Genomic DNA, 22500 nt, shown 5'->3' on the forward strand with positions numbered 1-22500 from the left:
TTATCTATTACTGCTATGCGTTATATTAGAAAACTCATAACATTCGCCAGCCGGATATAACGCTTCAAAACACAAAACCATGTTAAACGTTTAAAGTCTGATGAATACAATTAAGAAAGAACTAGCTACTCATGAAAAGAGCTGGATAAAAACAATAACAAAGAACTGAGAGACGTCAATTTCGTTCTATCTATAATTCACTTTTAGGCATTTTCTTCAACCCTACTTAACACAGGTTTGGGTCGGTGGGTCACATGTGTTATCTCAGCATGCATTCGCTGAAGATATAGATAAATGTATATTTGTGGGTTGATATCATAGTCACTGAAGACCGCCTATCTCGTCATGTCATCGTTTTCTTTCTTCCGTTTGTTTGACATAATATTGACTGATATAGAGAGAAGCGATTAAGGAGATAATCATTACACTTGGAAAGTTTTGTTGTGTACAAACATGGACACATGTGGTGTTTGAACGACCTAACACAATTCGATATATCTAGATAGCTTTGTTTTAGGGGATTAAGATGTAAAAAACGAGTTACTGTGCTGACGTACTCTTTATAAAAACGGTATCCTTTCATGCCCCTGGAGAAAGTGGTCAACAGGTTTGGGGATTTTAGTTTTGTTCTTAGTTTTGTTTTTTTTTTTTTTTTTTTTTGTTTTTTTTTTTTTTTTTTTGTTTTTTGTTTTTTGTGTTTTTTTTTTCATAGATATTTCTTTTTAATATTATTTAATATTATTATTTAAGATAATATATTATAATAATATAATAATATAATAATATATAATAATCACATAATATAATATAATAAATATAATATATATATATAATAATATAATAATATATATAATAATAATAATAATATAATAATAATATATATAATAATAATATATAATATAGTATAGTATATATAGATAGTAGTAGAGTAGTAGTAATAGTAGTATAAGTAGTAATATAATAATATATATAAGTATAGTATATATATATATAATATAATAGTAATAGTAGTAATATAAGTAGTAGTAGTATAGTAAGTAGTAGTAGTAAGTAGTAGTATAGTAGTAGTAGTAGTAGTAGTAGTAGTAGTAGTAGTTAGTAGTAGTAGTAGTAGTAGTAGTAGTAGTAGTAGTAGTAGTAGTAGTAGTAGTAGTAGTAGTAGTAGTAGTAGTAGTAGTTTAGTAGTAGTAGTAGTAGTAGTAGTAGTAGTAGTAGTAGTTAGTAGTAGTAGTTAGTAGTAGTAGTAGTAGTAAGTAGTAGTAGTAGTAGTAGTAGTAGTGTAGTAGTAGTAGTAAGTAGTAGTAGTAGAGTAGTAGTAGATAGTAGTAGTTAGTAGTGAGTAGTAGTTAGTAGTAGTAGTAGTATAGTAGTAGTAGTAGTAGTAGTAGTAGTAGTAGTAGTAGTAGTATTAGATTAGTAGTAGTAGTAGTAGTAGTAGTAGTAGTAGTATAGTTAGTAGTAAGTAGTAGTATAGATAGTAGTAGTAGTAGTATAGTAGTAGTAGTAGTAGTAGTAGTAGTAGTAGTAGTAGTAGTAGTAGTAGTAGTAGTAGTAGTAGTAGTTAGTATTTAGTAGTAGTAGTAGTAGTAGTAGTAGTAGTAGTAGTAGTAGTAGTAGTAGTAGTAGTAGTAGTAGTAGTAGTTGTAGTGCATGGAACATGACATAAACCATGTAGATGCACAAAAAGTTTAAAGGTACAGCTTTTCAGTGGGATGAGAAAACGGGATGTATCGCTTGGGGGTTTTTTCTTTTATATTTTCTCCTTGGGGGTGAGGAAGGGAAGAAACTGAAGTAAAATGTATGATACCATTTTAATATTTGAGACAATGCAAAAAAAAAACATCTCGTTTATTGCAGTTGGAGGAATATGATTATAACTGGCTTCTGAAAATAAGTAGATGTATAATAACAAAGTATTTCCATATAAAAATATACAGGGTGATTATTATAACAGCCCGTTTAAGAATTAAAATAGCTTAAAAACTAGAAATGATAGAAACATCTAGTTTGTTTTGTTTTGTTTTGCATAGTTTTTCAAAACAAATCAAGTTATTTTGTGGCGAAAATTTCACATAGCAACTGTGCGGGGTATGCAACAACAATAAAAACTCAAGCATTTAAGTATGATACAGCAGTTACTGTGCTTTTTTAAAAAGAAAAATGGCCCAATCACACGATCAATCATTAAAGCACAACAAACATTGACTTTCGGAGGTTTAGCTTTAAACGGCATGAAGCCCTGTCCTGTATGTTAAATAAATTTTGTGTAAAACTAAATCAGACACATTTTTATTTTTCTTCCAATTTTTGTGTCAAAAATTCGCTTGAGTAAAATTTCTCCCTTCTTACAAAAAGCACGACTGTATTGTAACGGCTTAAAGCGTCTTCCTGAAATTTTCACGATAAAAAAATTGAATAGTGATGAAAAACTATGTTCAAAAACTAGGTGTTTTTATCATTTCTATGTTTTAAGCTATTTCAATTCTTTATTTGGTTGTACGAGTAATAAAGAAAACACCATGTAGATATATCAAACGAAGAAATGTGATTCACGCCGAGAATATCAACTATTATATGTCACCGTGGATGTGTTTCCAATAATTTATCTCTTTTTTTACTAAAATTTTGTGGAATTTATTAGATATTTCTCAACAATGTAGACTCAAGAAGTGTGATTCATATCGTCTCTTGAAAATAATATGGATTCGCCGTGGTAAAATATTTCATCTTATGACTTGAAAAGTGATTGCTTTACAGTCTCTTTGGTAAGGCCAAAAAATGGCAGATCCATACGAACTCATGGAACTAGAAGGATACAGCAGGGGACCAGATCCAGTGATAAAGGGCCAAAAGCTGAAGATGGAAGAAGAGCTATTAATCAAACTGGGAGCCAAAAAAGAAATGGTAAGTTAGAGTTGTGTGAGATGTGTGTATATATATATATATATATATATATATACGTGTATGTGTGTGTGTCAGTGTGTGTAAGTGTGTGTGTGAAGGAAATGCTGCAAAACACAAAACGAAACAGGTTAATCATTGATAATTTGATCGTATATTATAGAACCAAAAAATAAAAAAAGGATACAAACAAAGAGCTTTTTTTTTAAATATCCATATAGACTTAAATCTTCTTACTTCACAACATTCTAAATGGCAAATGTCTATGCTTTACCAGGAAAGAGGATGAGTGTTCTGTTTTACATCGACTTGACTTACTGCCGGTCGCTTTCTAATCAACCGACCGGGACGCCTCGGCAGCTACTCTAATTCTATTGTTTTACATCATTACTCTGGAAATTTGTCTTCGTTTCGTTTATGTTTTTTTTTTCTTTAGTTATTTTTTTGTCTTGTATTTTTTTTGTTTGTTTGGCGGATTTTGTTGTTGTTGTTTTTGGTTTGATTGTTTCGTTTTGTTTTTTTGTTTTTTTTTTTTGTTTTTTTGGGGGGGGGTTTAAAGGGTTTTTTGTTGGGGTTTTTTTTTTTTTTTTTTTTGTTGTTTTGTGTTTTTTTTTGGAGGGGGGGGGAGGGGTGGAGACTGCATATCGCTCTATGTGGTTTCGTCTTGCGACAAAGTCATGCAATGTTAAGCCTGGTCAGTGGCCCTAATGGGTGACAGTGATCGTGAAAAATTCTAGTCCCGATGTCTGTCATTGTGAAAGCCACTTTACACAAAATACCCGACGTATGAATGATATTAATAACTGGCTATAAGCAGTAACGGACATTGTAAGAGTGTTGATTACTACTATATAAAATGGAAATTTGTTTTCATATGGCCTGCTTAGAAATAAATGAAATATTGCAAAGTATGGTAAATACAAATGTTTATATTTTTGCAAATTACTTCTATTCTATCAATAATTGTTATTGTTCGTCGCCTATTTCCCCACGATTTGACGTTGTCATGTATCATCTAAGTTTCATCATTAAATTTAATCCTCCTGAATTATTTTCCACGTGATATCTTTTTCAGATCGAGTTTCATCCACTGATACTTTCATCTAGATTAGAAAGAGCAAAGACTTTTATGGACCTTCAATACACGAGAGCTACACCACCAGCCACAGAGAGAAGTTATATTTCACGTAAGTCGGTCGTTATAAAAAATATAAAATTAATAAGAATAGAAGTGTCGCCGCTCAGATAACTTAACTCGTCATGGTCTCATTGAGGTAATAGAAATACCCTCAAACCAGCGCAACATACTGTAAATTACAAAAAGCTTAAATCAAGCCCATAATTGCGTTCGGTTATCAGACCTGCAAATATGTGAACTCTGGTTAAAAGTGCATGAAAAAATGTAGCATAAAAATTGTGATAAGAAGAATTATAACCCTGGTCCCCTTTAACTTTATAACCAGGTAATGGATTGCTCAAATCGCACTCTACCGTTCTCACACAAAACGCCTCTTTTTACACTTTAGACAGCTGTTTGTATCGATCGATTAAACTGACGAACTACTTGTCAAAAATTCTTAGATTTGAGACTTCAAAAAAGTCCATGGATTAAAAATGTTTTCATTGGGGGTCAGTTGATAGAACGCTGGCTTCACACACAAAGGTACTGAGTTCGACCTCGGGTGAAGTCAAGATTTTTTCTGAACTCCCGACAGTGATTGAGTAGCTGGCTCTGTTAGATCTGGCGAAAAGTACTTTGTGTGATAGACTAAGTCCTATCCAAAAGAAAACAAGCAAGTGTCCGTTTCACGCTTGAGAAACCGAGATGAACTCCGGCTCTGAAGAACTAGATACTGCTATATTTGGGTCATTTTAATTAATCGAAATATGAAATTAAAGTTTATAAATTTACAGTCAAAACGTGCGTCATCGTCGTTTTTTACTGCTCCTACGAGCAAAGGTATGAAATACACTGTGGTTATTTCGAGGGCGTCCGACTCTCACCGTACAAGCGCCATACGATGTGGTAAAATGATTTTGTTTAGCTTAAATTAAAGACCAACCCCTGGCAAAGCCCCAGCTTTGAGAGTTTTACCAAAATAAGGGTCCTTTAATTCGATCGATATTTAAAGGACGAGTTTTTTGGCCAAATTTTTAAATACGTTATTTCTTCAGAGTACGGAATTAACTGGTTAATTTTTTTCACTTTTTTTATTGGGGGGGGGGGGGGGGGAACCAACGACGGTTAAGTGTGCATAAATTCGAATGTGTTATAACTTCGAAATCAATAATTGCTTCGAGAAGCAATAAGTGTTGCATCCCATATTTTTTTTTTTTTTTTGGAATTGTAATAAGAGAAAAATCAATAAATATTTCGAGTAAAATAATGTGGTTATTATTTAATCTCCTTCAAGTTATGTAAGGTTATATTAGAATCACGGAACCTTTGTTAAACATATTTCCGTATTTCCGTATTGATATTTTGTGGGGGGGGGGGGGGGGCATAATAGCTTAGTGGAAAGAGCACTTGCTTCACACGAAGAAGGACTGAGATCGTTCCTGGATAGGTCGATTTTTTTCTGATCCCCCACCCCCCCCCCCCCCACACACACACACACACATACAGACACATATATTAGTAGTCTGCCCCCCCCCCCCAACCCCCACAACAAATAAATGACTGGGGAGCTGAGTATGTTAGATCTGGGTACAATCCAGTGGGTAGCGAGCAATTGCAATTGTCTGTTAAAGGCTATGAGAACCGGGGTAAGGTCCGGCTCCGTGGGTCTTATGGCCGTGCAGTAAACTATCTAAATAGTCCACATACACTATTTACTGCATGTCTCGTTTCAGGAAACCCCTGGCATTCTACAGACCAAGCTTTACGTCAAATGTCTAATGTGAGTTAAATCAAATCATTGTTTTACCTAGGAATGCAAAGCAAGTGTGTCGATATATTGTTTTCTGCTGCAATATTGTATTTCTTTGAAGACAATATTAATAGAGCCATCCTTCCTTCCCAAATGATATGAATACTATGACCAAATGTAATAATATCACTTTTACCAACACCATTTTTCTTTTTCTTCTTCTATTTTATCACTACTGCTACTACTACTACTACTACTACTACTACTACTACTACTACTACTACTACTACTACTATTACTACTACTACTACTACTACTACTACTACTACTACTAGTACCACTACTACTACTACTACTACTACTACTACTACTACTACTACTACTACTACTACTACTACTACTACTACTACTACTACCACCACCACCACCACTTCTACTATTATTATTACTATTATTATTATTATTATTATTATTATTATTATTATTATTATTATTATTATTATTATTATTATTATTATTATTTATTATTATTATTACTCCTACATTACCATTACTACAATCTCTACTACTGCCACTACTACTACTACTACTACTACTACTACTACTACTACTACTACTACTACTACTACTACTACTACTAATAATAATAATAATAATAATAATAATAATAATAATAATAATAATAATAATAATAATAATAATAATAATAATAATAATAACATCCACTTCTACCATCAGAATATCAATAACCCTAATACACATAGGTTTACGTTTCAAATAAATTAAATCATCACGACTACCGTCATAGATATCTTCATCGACATTATTGTCAACATCAATGCATGATTATTTTAACCCCAACCTTGACATTTATTCAAATTTTATCCAATCAGCCATCTCGCCGCGGCCCACGTGACTTTGTTTTACCCAATCTGGTGAAGACTTCATCAATGTTAAAAGTTGAATGTGCACCTGAGTCAGATTTTGGATTCCATGCAAGAAGGTGAGACTAGTTTAAACCTTTATATATTTATGGGATTTTTTTTTTTGTCTATTTATATTAGCAAAGCGTTGCAATGGCAGCGAACCCACTTCCTTACTTGAGCTGATTGACTTTGAGCGCCTGTCAAAGCATTTATTTTTGCCACAATACATACAATAAATGTGCAGTTAAATATTTTCTTGAAATCGGGCGAAAGTAAGGGCAAAGTGAAATAAAACTGGTGGTCCTTAAATTATGAACTCTGGATTGTTTTTGGCTAACAACCAAATAACCAAATTTTTTTTTTCTGGTTGGTATTTTTTTTTTTTTTTTTGAAGCATCTACTTTAACTATTCTATTTCATTATTATAAAGCGGAAAGGTATTGACTACCTACATCCGAAGTCATTTTAAAAAATTATAAAGAGAGAAAAACAAACAATTAGACGTCTAGTCATATTTTTGTTCAATTGTCTCAAAACATGTTTCAACAAAAAAACTAAAATAAGTTCTGCTCCATTTTTATTTATTTTCTTTTTAATCCTGAAGACTATATAGAAAGTTATTCTAAGAACTTCATACCTTTAATTTTTTTTGCGTGGGTTGCTCTGAGCTTAATCGGGGAATATTTTCTGAGATAAAGAGAATTTAGCTCAACAGGTCTGTTGTTTTGATATTAATCAATGAAGTAAAGAGTCATTTCAGTGACCTGTTGTCACAATTAAATGGCCTCGGCATAACTCATGACGGTGAGAAGTGTCAATTCATGCTGTTATCGGTTAGTGTTCATTAAGTACTTACTCTGAGGTCAGACAGAAAATTGAGAGAAGAGTCTTATGGTTGAGCCCTCTGATCAACAGCGGTATGCGTTTTCACTATTTCTATCATGTATCAGTTTCGTCCATCCCAAAGGTTTACATAACGAGTGTCCTTTTTCATTCATTCATTCATTCATTCATTCATTCATTCATCCCATGATCTGATGATCTTCGGGGAGGCGGGGGATACATGGGATGCAGCTCACACAACTTTCCGCCATTTTTCTCTATTGTTGGCCTTCTCCAAGAGTTCTTCCATCGTTTTACATAGCGCAATATTCATTCATTGTGGTCAATGCGCATTACAATGGGCCTTTAGCCAAATAGCAACACTGAGAATGTAAGATAAGGCATGCGCTAAGTACGGCGCTATTATAATAATTTCTTTACGGCGGAGACAAGGTTATCTGGATCTTATCTGCCAGATTTCCATTTACATTTTTGTGTATTAAGAAAATGTAGTAATTAGTCTTTTCCAAAGACTCATCTATGCGCCGATCTCGGCAGGATATTAACCTTTGACAACCAATCGCAATCCATGTAACATACGACTAGACCACAAAGGCTAATGAGGATGCCAAGGACTCGTTGTTTCTACGTATGATAAATATATACACAGATCTTGCCCTTCTTTAGCCAATTAAAAGCCGTACAAAAAGTAAAGTAGTCCTTCAGAGCCATTATTCCCATAGAGCCGGAGTTTATCCCGGTTTCTATAGCGTGAAACGGACTATAGCAATTGCTTGCTATCCTTTGGATAGGACGCTAGTATATCGCAAAGACCTTTCTGCCAGATCTAACAGACCCGGCTACCCAATCACTGCTAGGTGAGCAGGGGGTTCAGAAAAAAATCTCGACCGCACCCGGGATCAATCTCGGTCCCTTTGCGTGTGAAGCGAGTGCTCTACCAACTGAGCTATCGGGACCCCCTACCCCCACCCCCACCCTACAAAGACAAGTATTTAAAAATTTGGCCAAAAAACTCGTCCTTCAAATATCGATCGATTTAAATGACCCTCATCCTGGCAACAAACAAAAAAAAAACTGGCACTTCAATGAAGACCCCACGAGGTCTCAGGTTTGAGAGTTCTTGCCTAGGTGGGGATCATTTAAATCAATCGATATTTGAAGGACGAGTTTTTCTGGCCAATTTGTTTTAATGCGTGTCTTTCCAGATTACGTCAGTCAACTGGTTAAAGACAATCTTAGAAAACAACTGTGAGATACAGTATTATACGCTTAATTATTGCATTCCTTTATTTTCATTAACGAGCTTATTACTATTACAAGGTCCAGATGAAGTAATAATATGCGGCTGTAGGTCCCTGGTTCGAGTCCGTTGTGGACAACACAAAGTCGAGTCTCTGGAAAAGGCTCTTTACTCATATTCGCTCATCGTACTCGGATGTAAAATGAGTAGCTGGCCGAAAACATCGTCATCTTTGTTAACATATATATATATATATATATATATATATATATATATATATATATATATATATATATATATATATATACCCAAAAAAAAATAATCTATATATGTATGTATTAAAACATGCACCTTAAAGTCATCATGTTTGTCCCACAAATTATTACGGGCTACTGTAGCTTGAAACCAGTCAATGGAAAACCTTGGCAAAAAGAGATTTATGATAATATTATCAAAATATTTGTTTAGCAAAAATGCATCACTGTTAAAACACCACACGTATTGCACATTTGTATTGAGGAAAAAATACAAATCCAATTTGTATGGGCAAAGGGATGCCATGGGACCAGAACGATTCTTCTATGTTTGTGCTCTTTGTTAGAGTAATTTGTAATAATTGGTTTATTTCAAAACTCTAATCATCTCGCTTTCTCTAGAGAAGTAATTATGGATCGTCTCAATAAACTCCTTGAAGAGTGGGCAGGTATTAAAATCGCTTTTTTCCAAAAAAAAAAGATATTTTTATCAATTTTCCCCTTTTGACTTATTTTACACGGCATTTTAATATATGTATGTGGGTGGTCAAAATGAAACGTGCATGTTGACATTTTATAGATGACATTGTTACAATGTGTTATCTCTACGTAAATTATGGGACTATTAAATAAGACTGAATCTAAATGGAATGTTTGAGTGCAATGTTATATAAAATCTTGGTAATCACGAAAAGTATGTTGTAGGAAAACTTTTGATCAGAGAGCGATACACACATTCAGAGAGAGAGAGAGAGAGAGAGAGAGAGAGAGAGAGAGAGAGAGAGAGAGAGAGGAGGGGGGAGGGGCGAGAGGAAGTGAGAAAGAGAGAGAGAGAAAGAGGGGGGGGGAGATCTTTGAATACAAAAGTTCCTTATTTTATTAATTACGTTGATTGAGCACGAGCTTCTCGCGCCAAGAGGTTGGGATCGGTCCAGGGCACAGTCGAGATTTTGACTCCCCTGTCTACCAAGCCTGTTAGATCTCGGGGAAAGTACTTTGCAATAGAATAGCATCCTATCTATAGGGTAGTAGGGATTGATTTTGTTTAATCGGGACAAAATTCTACTCTATGAGCCTAAAGGACTTTAATCGAGATCCCACGAAACGGCAAAGTTAAAATGCGTATGATCCTTACGGGTACAGCAAATAACGTTATTTTTAAATATTTTCTTTAGCGTCTTTCATTTCCACCACCAATCACATCCCTTTTCTTCTCTTATAGATTATGTTCTTCTAACATTAACATTTCCTGTTAATACTTTCCAGTTCCTGATTGGAATTTATATTGCTTTTACTTCTTACAAATTATTTCACCTAACCTATGTGTACATATTTACACTTAAATTTTGATGTATTATATCCTCTATATCTATTTATTTCATAGTGGTATTAGTTATTAATAAAACACCAATCTTTAGTGTTTGTAAAATGCCTTTATCCTTATGGTTCAAATAGTTATAACTAAACTTTTGAAAAAATTGACAAGAATACCTTTTGGGCAATTAACAATAATAAGCAAATCGATTAATCAATGCCAGATACATTTTTACCATTTACATTTCAGTTTTAGACAAGGTTCCCACTACAAACCTGCCTATTTAAAAATTTTAAATTCGTATTTTTTAAGGAGATGAAAATTGTGGTCTTTATAGTTAACTTCAAAAATGAACAATTTACCATCTCAAGTATTAAATTACACTTCAAAATCGTTAAAATTATGTAGTCTGGCATCAACTTTAATTTACAATAAGGTCTAATGACTTAGAGATGCTTATGACATTCGGGAATTGGGGCCAAAATGTCGTAATTCTACGAATTATTTGTAATACTAAGCAGGTCTGCCATTAGCTGTGGCTTTTATTGACAACGAGTTGCATAATTCGTTTCATTTGCTTTTTGTTGTATATTTTCGTAAGCTTGTTTTTGAAAATACATATTTGAATAACCGTCTCAAAACGGTGTGATGTTGAGATGTACTTTTTGCTTAAAATTGAATGTCAATATTATTGTATAATTTATTTATTTTTTGATTAATGAGTTTTGGCTCTTAATCTTTTTAAATTACACTTTCTAATTCTGTAATTTTATTTCAAAATCAATTTTCTTCATTAAGAACATTTCGACATGATACCAGATGATGCGTCGGCCACAATTTGTGTTTCTATTCTTTTTGTCGTTTGCTTTTCAATGGAATAATTTGAACTCCCTAAAGTAAATTGAAATCTATTCTTTAAAACAAAGGGTTGGGAGCCAAAAATTTTCCGTACAGCCAATGTTAAAATTTTGTCAATGAGCACAGAATTACTGGCAAATCTAAAAATAATAAAACTATTTTTAACAGATTGATATATTTATGAGTAACTTGCAAACCGTTGATAAACTGAGGGTAATCTTGTCACCAGTTGACTCAAATGATTATTTATAAAATCTGCAAAGGTTTAATGATCGGTCATTCACCGGTCTAGATGAAATCACAAATATGCTGCCATATTCATTTACGCGCACCTATACATTTTATTACCTGACCGATTTTGATCGTTAATGCCTCAAAAGATTCGTCTCGATCTATGTTAATTTCCACAATAAGTAAAACAGTTAAGTGCCTTTTTGTAATCGCCTTTATTTCCTCAAAAATGTTCCGGGTTCTCCACTAGTACAATTAAATCATCGTGGTTCGTGACCCCTTTCCGTTAAAATTAAAAGCAAACTGATCGTTTTACAAATCAATATGGTGGACAGCTTCTCGCTTCTTTTTACAGTAATAACTGTCGTAGATTTTAAATTTTTTTGTCTATGCGAAATAATGCAGGGGCAATAAAAAGCTGTTTCTATTTGAAACGATATATCATAATATAAGTTATATGACTTTAAAATGGACAAAATGAGTCCCTTAAATGCCAATTCCACAATAAAAAATGTTATGTCGTAAAAATGAATATATTATCTGCTCGTCCCCAAAGGGTATTAAATCTGCATGAACCAGGTGTAAAAATAAAGTAATCTCAAAGTTAAAATCACCAACAATAGTAGGGTTTATTTCATATATCAATTTAATAAACTTCGTCAATTCGAATTTAGAAAATCTTAGTGTAAAATCACTTTAAGGCTTCTAAATTACACCCACCATAATAAGGTTTCAAGACGATGAGTCACATATATCAAATTTTTAATAGTTCTGGAATGTTTCGTCATCTTCAAATAAACCGACTGTCTCAGTCAGATTGAGTAAAATTGTAATCCAAAGCCTCCAATCCTTTTTTATATATATTATTTTTTGTTTTGGTGGCCTCTTTTGGTAATCCTATCAATACTACACAGGTTGATATTACAAAACTATGTAACTCCATGGGCATGGATATTTTATTCACACATGACCCAACGTATTTACCTTTAGTCCCTCGTTTGCTTGAATTTTTCTATATTTATTCCATTGCAATGAATGTTTTTCCTCTACCATTATATCTTATATACATATGATTAATAGGTGTATATGACCTACGTTTTTTTACTTTGTTTGATGTGGCCCCTTTTTCTACCTTTTTTTTTTTCCAAAATCGTTTTTTGTAGTTTAACCCTTATGTCATACAATCCAAATGTTGCTTTCTTTTTCCTCTTATTTAAATACATGAGCTGTTAACTCCTAGATAAAACTTACGTTTTTCAATCAATTAAAATGTACATTTTACATATATTATGTTACCACCTTGCATATCATTATTCAAATGTCAATTATCGTTATAAATCTGTGAAACTACGGGGTGTATGTTAAACTAATCGATACAGAATTCGGATCTTTAAAAAACTAGGAACAGTCTAATCGTATCTAAAGAGAGCTCGAACGCATACAAAGTCTAAAATGACAGCTGAAGTAAATGCAGACAATTTGTCGCATGAATGATTTTAAGTACCCACATAAAACTTTATTGATAAATTTGAATGCATATCTTTATGTAGCTAAATAGAATTAGATAACGCGTTGTTTTTTGTTGTTTTTTTTTTTTGTTTTTTGTGCGTATTTCAAATTTTGAGTCGTAAAAATATATTTCAATCCCATGCAATCATGTTTTGCAACAACCTCGGTGAACATATTAGCAGGTCTAATTATAATAGCCGAGTGCAGTTATGGACCTGTTATAACATTGTTCTAATGGGCAAAAGAAACGTTGGTTTGAGAGTATTTCCTAGATAACAATGAGCCCATAACAGTGTGGGTTATCAGACCTGCTAATAAGTGCACGTCGATAGTAACCTAACCTTCTGTTCAAACGATTCTTAGAAATTTTTCTAAACATTTAAATTTGTGAAAGCAAATAATCGTATCAAAACAATGACAGTTTTTATCTAAAGATAAGGAAAATATTATCTAATTTTATAGATCTATTTCCATGAGTTATCAATTACAATTGTTATTTTATAGCACTATACATCAACTATTAAACATCAATCTATGGGTTTCACTGTTATTCTCAACAGCAAACGTACTAAAAATCAGAAAAATATTATCCCCACGTAAACAATTAAAACGGTCATTATATTATTATGGACCAAACATATGTTGATGTCCACACTTTGAAAGATTCTCAGTTCCTAGATGTCAAAATATAACACTCAATCCATTCCAGTTTACGAAAGACGAGCGTTTCCTCCCCTGATAAATCGACTATCCACTCTGAGGGAGCTAGTACCCATAAAGCCAGTTAAAGAATTGACAAAAGCCAATTTGGAGACCTTGAGTCAAGGTCAAGGACGTAGTGGTAAAGGCAAATCCTATTACAGTTGGTCCACATCAAGCAACAGGAGTAGTGACGGGAAAAGAAGGACTCGGAGAGCTGTCATTAGGTATGCTTTTTATTGCATCATCACAATCGTCGTCGTCGTCATCATCACCATCATCATCATCATCATCATCATCATCATCATCGTCGTCGTTATTATCATCATCGTCGTCATAAACATCGTTATTGTCGTTGTCGTCATCATCATCATCACATCATCAAATATCATCCTCATCATCGTCATCATCATCATCCTTATGAATACCATTATCATTGCCATCACACAATACCAAACTACCTTTACAAAAGAGAAATAACTATTATTTTTATAAAAGTTGTAAGTACCCCTACGTACATTATATTATTTTTTAAAGGAAAAAAAAATAACTCCAACAAAAATATTTATTATTTACCTGTAGATCATTTTTATTTTTATTTTATTTTGAGTGCAAATATTATTCCAGCCTTTAATAAATAGACAGTCCCTTAGAATCAATGGGCATGAAGTTGATCAATGTTTCTAAAGACTGAAATTGAATACCATTTGGATAGAACACTTGTTTATCGCAAGGTGTTTTCAGCTAGATCTAGCAGACCCAGCTACCCAAATCATTGCTCAGTTGACAAAAGGATTAGAAAAAATACAATTTTACAAATATTCTGTAGCTGGTGTGTCGAGCGCTGTACAAATTGAATCGGACTTAATTTTCAACTTTATAATTATTTTTAAACTCTCCGACTTTGAGATTAAAGAAAACATGTTTGGTTTCTTTGTAGCCATTAGTTTGAGTCCAAAACCAGTTATTAGTTAAATTGACATAAAATACTGACCATAATATATAATATTATATAATATATATAAATATATATGATATAATTAATTATATTATATATATTCTATCCCATGTAGAAAAAAGACTCGTTGGACGAGAATGACGCAAGAGGTTTTACTTCAAATGAAAGCGTCCCATGGACGCTTGCCTGCCGCCTTGCCAAAATCGGAGTTAAGAATATATGTGTCGTCTACCCCAGGTGAGAAATAAATGGAAAAGAGATTCTTAACTTACTGTAAACAAGCCATGAGCCAAACATTTGTTCAGTTCGATACTACTATCTATACACCAACTCGGAAGTCTGAAATAAAATCCTGACTTCTTTTATACGTGCTCAAATTTTGAAAATTATGCCAAGATATGTTGCATCACGAGATCTATGATGGAACATTTTAGTCCAAATCTTTAAGTGTTTAATTATAATATTATATTTTCTCGTACAAATTACAGGGTTGGCTATTTGCATAATCAGTCACAAATCAATAAAAGTGGTATAATTTTCTAAATCATTATTTCCCATCAGATTGATGAGCTGGAGACTTAAAATTTTACTTCTGACTGTGCCGTTGTCTAAGAGTAAAAGGAATTCCACTGTCAAGCAGCTGTGTTAATTTTAGGAGATAAAGTTAATTTGAAACTTCATAAAAGGGCATGATACTAGAGCTTAGTAAGCATTTACATCCAAACTTAGTTGAGAGATATAATAACGTTTATTGTCATAATAACCATGGTACACTTCTATTTACAGATCTTCACGAAGAGCGTGAATTTCTTGAGGAAGTAGCTTACCCAAAACTAAAGGAACTTTGCGAAAAAATTGGGCTAAATTGTCACTTTGTGGACATGCGCAAAGGATCGGGTAACCTGAGCAACGACATACAAACATTTGATGTCATCGACACGGAGCTTAAAAATTGTAGACGTCTTTCCATCGGACCTTATTTTGTGGTAAGATTTGTATACGACTTGCATGCGACTTGCTATTTCATTTTTAAAGCTCAGAAAAAAGTTATTGTTTTGTTGTTTTTTGGTTTGTTGTTGTTTTTTTTTTTTTGCTTGTTTGTTTGTTTGTTTGTTTTTATTTTGGGTTTTTTTGGGGGGGGGGGGGGGGGGGTTGAGGGTTTTTTTTTTGTTTTGTTTTACCTTTTTTTTGGTTGCTGTTTTTTGTTTTTGTTTTGTTTTCTTTTTGTTTCTTTTTTTTTTTTTTTGTTTAGTTTATTTTTTTTTTTTTTTTTTTTTTTTTGGTTTTTTTTTTTTTTTTTTTTTTTTTTTTGGGGGGGGGGGGTAATTTTGAATATTAATCATTATCATTTATTCAATATTAACCCTCTCCTTAATAATTTTAACTATAGGACAATTGTCAAATTCCTTACGATACAGTCAACATTTTTCTCATTGTAATTTCTCTTTTGTGTCATAAAAGCTAAAGACATTTATAAAGAAAATATTACTGTAAGAACTTGCCTCTGTGATGTAGCTTTCACTATACTGAACAAGATGATATATTATTGTATTCTCACAAGCCATATGTGTTTGAGTTTGTTTTGTTTTTTTTAATCTATTTCTGTGTTCGATGGCTATGACGTTTCAGTTTCAGTCAAAATCCTGAAATTGCCTGGTAAGAAGAGTGTTTAGTTAATTCTTCATATTTTTGTATTTCATAGAGTCTTCTAGGACACCAGCTCGATGATCAGAATCTTCCAGGCTTTCTAGAGAAATCTGTCTACGAGAAAATCAGAGAGACTCTGGTCCGTGAGAATATCATTGGTGTAGAAATGTTTGATGACGCTTACCGGCTAGATTCAAATCGGGTCCCAGCAGTCTACATCAAACAGGTGGGTGGAGTGGGTGCAATCTGGCTAGTTTTTTTGTTGTTTTTTTTTTTTGTTTTTTGTTTTTTTTTGTTTGTTTTTTTGTTTTGTTTTTTTTTTTTTGTTTTTTTTTTTTTGGTTTCTTTTCTTCCCTTCTAAGTATCGATCCACATCTATATCGCTGTTTACGATTTGAAGACTATTATCATCATCACCGTCGTCGTCATTAACTTGTCACCATCGTCGCCGTCATCATGGTCGTCGTCATCACCACCACCATCATCATCAATATAATCAAAGTCATCTTTATCATCGTTATCAATCATCCTCATTTCATCATCATTTTCATCATCGTCATCAATATCGTAATCATTTTTACTTAAATCCTCCCAGCCACTTCATGCTCTTGATGAATACCAAGGACCAGACCACATGGAGCAAATTTTATTGACAGCATTGAACTCTGCCCTGGATAAAATGAAGGTTAAGGGCGAAGAGACACAGGACTTTTACAAATGGTCGGGTGAGTCCGTTGTATAGATTTGTGCAGGTCTGATAGCCGGACCCAATAATGGGCTTGATTTAACACTGTTGTAATGGACAATATTTTGCGTTGGTTTCCATTATGCGTTTTTTTTAGAATAATAAACAAAAATAATAAAAAAAATTAAATGCTTATGGGGAAACAGATTTTACTTCGCTTTATGAAAGAAGCAAAGTCAAAGAGTTTCTTGCATTTCACAGGTTTAATGAAAGTGAGGTTTCTAATGGGACTAAATGTTGAATTCACTAAATGAAAGTGATGTTTTTAATTATACAAACTAAATTATAGACCCTCAAAAGGAGCGTTATGTTTCCATTTGGACTGAATTTTAGACTCACTAAATGAAACGGATATTTCTAATTGGACTAAATTTTAGACTCACTAAATGAAAATATTGTTTCTAATCGGACTAAATTTTAGACTCACTAAATGAAAGTGATGTTTCTAATTGGACTGAATTTTAGACTCACTAAATGAAAGGGATGTTTCTAATTATACTGAATTTTATACTCACTAAAAAAGTGATGTTTCTAATTGTACTACATTTTAGAATGGAAAATTAATATCTAAGTTATTGGCATTGGCCTCTGTCACTGGCCGAAAAGATTGTTTAAAGAAATCTTGATATGTCAAAAAACAAGAGAGATGGTCGAAAGCTGTTTTGTTTGTTGTTTGCTTTTTCTCTCTTTTCTTTATATCTTATTAACTCTTCGTTCTCTCTGTTTTCTTGTTCCTGTTTTTAAACTGTTCTTTTTTATATTTAAACTTTGGGGTCATATTTGAGTCCTAATAAAAATAAGAAAGTTTGTAAGATGGAAAACATGAAATAATGAACTTTACAGCGCTGTGAAAATTGTTATTTCGATATAAAAAAGACATCTATAACTCAAATACTGGTGATAATAATGCTTCCTATACATAATATATTATTCTTTATAATGTTTTTCAGCCGTAGTAAGAGAAGTGGAAGGCGGATTGTTAAAAAGTCACAACCCAAAAAGAGAAACTCTATGTTTCCTATTTGAACATGATAAACGTTCATCAGCCGATGCACAAGAAGAGGAGGTGGATTTGTCCTGTCCGGTGGAGAGATTGCGTCAAAACGTCATTACTCACTGCCATAGAATGGCTAGCAAGGGCAGCCTGATGAAATTCAAATATGGAAAGAAAACGATTTCCTATCTGAGGTATGGTTATTGCTTTGTGAAAATCAGAGTTTGATTTAGCAGGTTCGGAGATGTCCTTGAAGGTGGGGGTTGTTTTATTTCTGAAAAGTAAAGTCTAACTCAGCGCCAAATTGAAAAATCAGCCTAGATATAAATTAGCCACGGTTATGGGCCGGAATTTTAACCTTATGTTTTCTGGATAGTAATGCGGATTTTAATCACTGCCTGTGGTGTTAATAATGTTTGATTCCGCTTTGTTGACAATACAATATTATTAACACAAGTATCCTTTGTTAGGATATTGGCGGTGGTCATTATAGTGGATGTATTACTGATCATTTGATGATGTTGATGATGATGATGATGATGATGATGATGATGATGATGATGATGATGATGATGATGATAATGATGATGATGGTGATGATGATGATGATGATGATGATGATGATGATGATGATGATGATGATGATGATGATGATGATGATGATGATGATGATTTTATGAAAGATGAGTTCTATGCTTATTATTCAATAATAAAAACAATGTGTAATTTGCTTCCAGGTCGCTATCTGACACATTCATAGCAAGTATGGCATCAATGCTAAAAGCACAGGTACGGCATGACGAGTATGATGTCATCCAACAAATGACTGAAGGGTCAGAAGCGCTTCAGCATGTCAGAGTAGCTCTCTCGGAAGCTGATCTGGTTTTGGACAACCCGACTATACTGGATCAAGTTCGGGAAAGTCTGAATCCGGAGGACGAAGACCCAAAGACGATTCTTCTCGTTGGTGCAAGCGGATCGGGAAAATCATCTTTAGCGTCGCAAATTGCTAAAAATTGCCTTTTGTGGGATCCCAGAAGGAAAATTGTTTTTAGGTGTTTGGGAATGACCTTGAGAAGTTCTAGTTTGTATCGAACCGTGGAGAGCTTGATAAACCAACTAAATTTTCTGTACGCCTTGGAGAATCAATTTCCTTCAGATCAAAGTGTGATCGGTGCAGTGACAGCCTTCTGTGAAACACTGAAACTTGTCAGTGAACATCGAAAAGGGAGAGGAAATTTGCTTCTCATTCTAGACAATTTTGAAAATCTAAGAGACCTAGATGTTCATATACTTTTAAAGATAATAAATTCTATAAGGGATGGTGTAACTCTTGTGCTTTCATTTGAGGACAATAGTCAATTTGTTTCTGTGTTGAAATCACACCCAGGAGTTCAGTTTGTGACATTAAGCCCTTTCAATAAAGTTGAAATAAACGATTTCATTAAGAAAAAACTAACAGCTTCAAACCGAAGGGTGACACATGACCAACAATCAACCGTAATAAGGTCCTTACCCAAAAATCCTCGTCCAATATATTTTGAGATGGTGTTTAACATTATAAGGTGGTGGCCATCACACACGTTGCCAGAATTGGAGAATTTCATTGACGATGCTGATGTTGATTTTCTTATTTTCATCAACGTTGTGGAGCAAGATGTTGGCAGGGCGTTTACAAAATATGCTCTGTCGCTGCTCGTGGCCTCTCGCTACGGATTGGCAGACAGTGAGTTGGTTCATTTGTTGGCAGAAGATGGGGAATTGCTGAACGAAATCAAAGCGGAGCAAGATGAATCAGTGAGTGTGGTAGAAGGGTTTTCATGTCAACTACAACTCTCGAGACTTTTGTGTTTGTTAGGGAAGTTTGTTGCTGAAATAAAGATTGAAGGTGAGACTGTCTTTCAAATCACGTGTAAATCCTTAAAACTTTGCATCCATGAAAAATACTTGAAAAAAGACTTCTTTCATGCAATTCACAACAAGCTTGCTACGTTTTTCCTTTTCATTCGACGTGGACTGTTGTTAAGTTCCAAGGACATTTCCGAGAAAAGATTTCAAGAGTTGTCGAGATATCAGTGGCGAATGATGAGGTGTGTTCCCTATCATCTTTGTTTCAGTTCGTCTGATGTTGATGAGGTGTGGGCAATTCTCAAAGAGAAGGTGTTTTTCAACTTCTCGTGGCTTGTGAATGAGATATACTCAGGATTTTATATCGATCTCCTGGATGATATTCGATTTGCTTTAGAACACGTCGACCTTGACCCCGATATCCAATACCTTCAAGCTTTCTTAGTATCCATTTCGCACACTGCTATTCATAATCCTCTTTCGTTGGCTTCAGTGTTTGCATGTCAAAACATTCAAGAATCCGATGAGGACATTAAAGATTCTGTGCGCGATGTCGTAAGAGAGGCAAGAATATGGTTGACACAGGTACACACTCAAGCTTTAGTACCTGTTGAATATACTATGGATAAAATTAACAGGCTTTTCATAAAGAAGAACACACTGAGAACTGTGACTAATGTATGGGCAGACATATGCAGTGCGAATCTCATTCTACAACGAGATAATTCTCTTTTCCTCACAAACATGGTGACAGGAGAAGAATCAACATTGATGACGTTTGATCATAAAATCACATCCATACGGGTAAATGACAATAAAGACGTTTTAACGACTACCATCGACAACAATGACAACATACAGATTACCATTCTAGAAACATCTAAAGGAAACACTGTCAAAACAATGGATTTGGACAAGAAAGAAGTGAAGTGGTTTGACCTAAGGTCAACCACAGAGAGTTACTGTTGTGATGATGAAGGAATTCAGCTTATTAATTTCGAGGAGCGCCGGGTAAAGACCCTCTGGACAAAAAAGAATTCGTGGATTACATCTTTTGTAACGCAAGGTAAAGTTGCACGAATCGTGACAGTTTATGTTGAGGAAAAATTAAAAGTTCAAATTCTAACAATGAAATCCACAAGTCTGAGAATGGTTTCTTTCAAAAATACGAATCTCAATGTACATTGCAATCCACTTGTTTCAACAAAAGATGGGAAATATCTTGTGATAGTGTTTGAAAGAGAAGCAGTGGTTGTAGATCTTATCAAAAGTGAAGAAACCGAGACTTTTTCACACAACGGTCTTCCAATCATCGGTGCAGAACTTTCTCGGTCACATGAGCATATTTTCTTGGCGTATATGAACGGAAGTGTTTCTTGCCATGTTTTGTACTCCGGAAATACATCAATCGTCACTCAAATAGTTCCTCGAAAGTATCACTCTAAAGCTAACCATCTTTCCAAGCCTGAATCTTCAAGTAGAATTTCGCCAATAGGCCGTAGTTTGACATCTCCATCCAGACGGCTTGCCTCTTCTCCACGACGAAGCAATGGCCGAGCAACAAATAAGAATGAGGTTGAGGTTATAACTGCGATGATTACGTCAGAGGATGACCACTTCCTATTTTGTGGTACTAATTACGGCATCGTCTACGTAATTCATGTTCCAACGGGTAATCAACTCGTCAGCATTCTTACACAACTCCATTGTTCCATCACAAAGATTTTGTACTTGACCAACAGGGAACATTTTCAACACCTCATAACATTGAACGCAGATGGTTTGGCTTTACAATGGAACCTAAGACCTTTGATGAGGTAAGAGTTTACCATGCGGGTAACCTGGAGTATCTAGTATTTAGCATTGCTGCCTTAGTATGACAGCAAAGAAATCTCGGGTCAGGATTTTTTTTTTTTGATGACTTTTTAATTGACTGATATTTGAAGTAAAAGTTTCCTGGCCAAAATAAAGACAATGGTTTCGTCAGAGTATGGCGGAATAGTCCACTGTCTAGCCACGTGTCTGGCAATTTTCTCTCTCTCTCTCTCTCTCTCTCTCTCTCTCTCTCTCTCTCTCTCTCTCTCTCTCTCTCTCTCTCTCTCTCTCTCTCTTTCTCTATCTATCTCTCTCTCTCTCTTTCTCTATCTCTCTCTCTCTCTCTCTCTCTCTCTCTCTCTCTCTCTCTCTCTTCCTTCCCCCCTTTCCTTCTCGTGGGTCTGACTTGCATTACTTTCTAAACTGGTGGCCTTTTCTAAAGAATTCAAACCTTTCAAAACCAAGAGTTATAATATGGGGGGCAGTGTGGCTCTGTGGTATAGTCTTTGCTTCGTACCCGAAATATACCTAGTTCGATTATTCACCGCGTTATGTGGCATTTAGCAAGCCACCTCTCCCTAGCTCAATTAGCGGCGCGCTGAGCTTCGGCTGAGACCTGAGTTATTCCAGTCTACCCTTGGAATAGACCTGACTAATCTCCGCTTGAGATTGAATGAAGGAAACTTTATTATTTAGTTACTGTATTGATATGTTGAGGGATATCACTTTATACATGGCATGTTACAAGGGGTTGGTGTGGGGAGGGGGGGGGGGGGCGGGGTGATACCATTGATTAACTATCGTAGCCAAGCAATAGCAAATTATGGTGCGAGGCATTGAAATGAGA

General features: G+C 34.4%; 1 protein-coding gene across 7 annotated transcripts in view; it reads left to right on the forward strand.

The window, feature by feature from the left end:
• LOC144972689 (uncharacterized) overlaps positions 1 to 22500 on the forward strand; it is a 39162-nt gene that overhangs the window by 4937 nt on the left and 11725 nt on the right. For 4 of the 7 annotated variants that reach the window (XM_078914217.1, XM_078914218.1, XM_078914216.1 and 1 more), the window contains exons 2-13: positions 2642 to 2904; positions 3977 to 4088; positions 5755 to 5801; positions 6665 to 6774; positions 9437 to 9483; positions 13657 to 13873; positions 14720 to 14841; positions 15391 to 15590; positions 16307 to 16477; positions 16847 to 16976; positions 17947 to 18184; positions 18728 to 21655. In XM_078914217.1, the coding sequence (XP_078770343.1) occupies positions 2779 to 2904; positions 3977 to 4088; positions 5755 to 5801; positions 6665 to 6774; positions 9437 to 9483; positions 13657 to 13873; positions 14720 to 14841; positions 15391 to 15590; positions 16307 to 16477; positions 16847 to 16976; positions 17947 to 18184; positions 18728 to 21655 (4448 nt within the window). In that variant the 5' untranslated portion in view covers positions 2642 to 2778. Of the gene's footprint in view, positions 1 to 421; positions 608 to 2641; positions 2905 to 3976; positions 4089 to 5754; positions 5802 to 6664; positions 6775 to 9436; positions 9484 to 13656; positions 13874 to 14719; positions 14842 to 15390; positions 15591 to 16306; positions 16478 to 16846; positions 16977 to 17946; positions 18185 to 18727; positions 21656 to 22500 lie in introns of those variants that run through there. The other 3 variants (XM_078914219.1, XM_078914222.1, XM_078914223.1) reach the window with 3 other exon arrangements.

Source organism: Berghia stephanieae, chromosome 5, assembly GCF_034508935.2.
Source record: "Berghia stephanieae isolate SIO BIC M18660-M18661 chromosome 5, UCSD_Bste_1.3, whole genome shotgun sequence".
Lineage (NCBI taxonomy): Eukaryota > Metazoa > Mollusca > Gastropoda > Nudibranchia > Aeolidiidae > Berghia > Berghia stephanieae.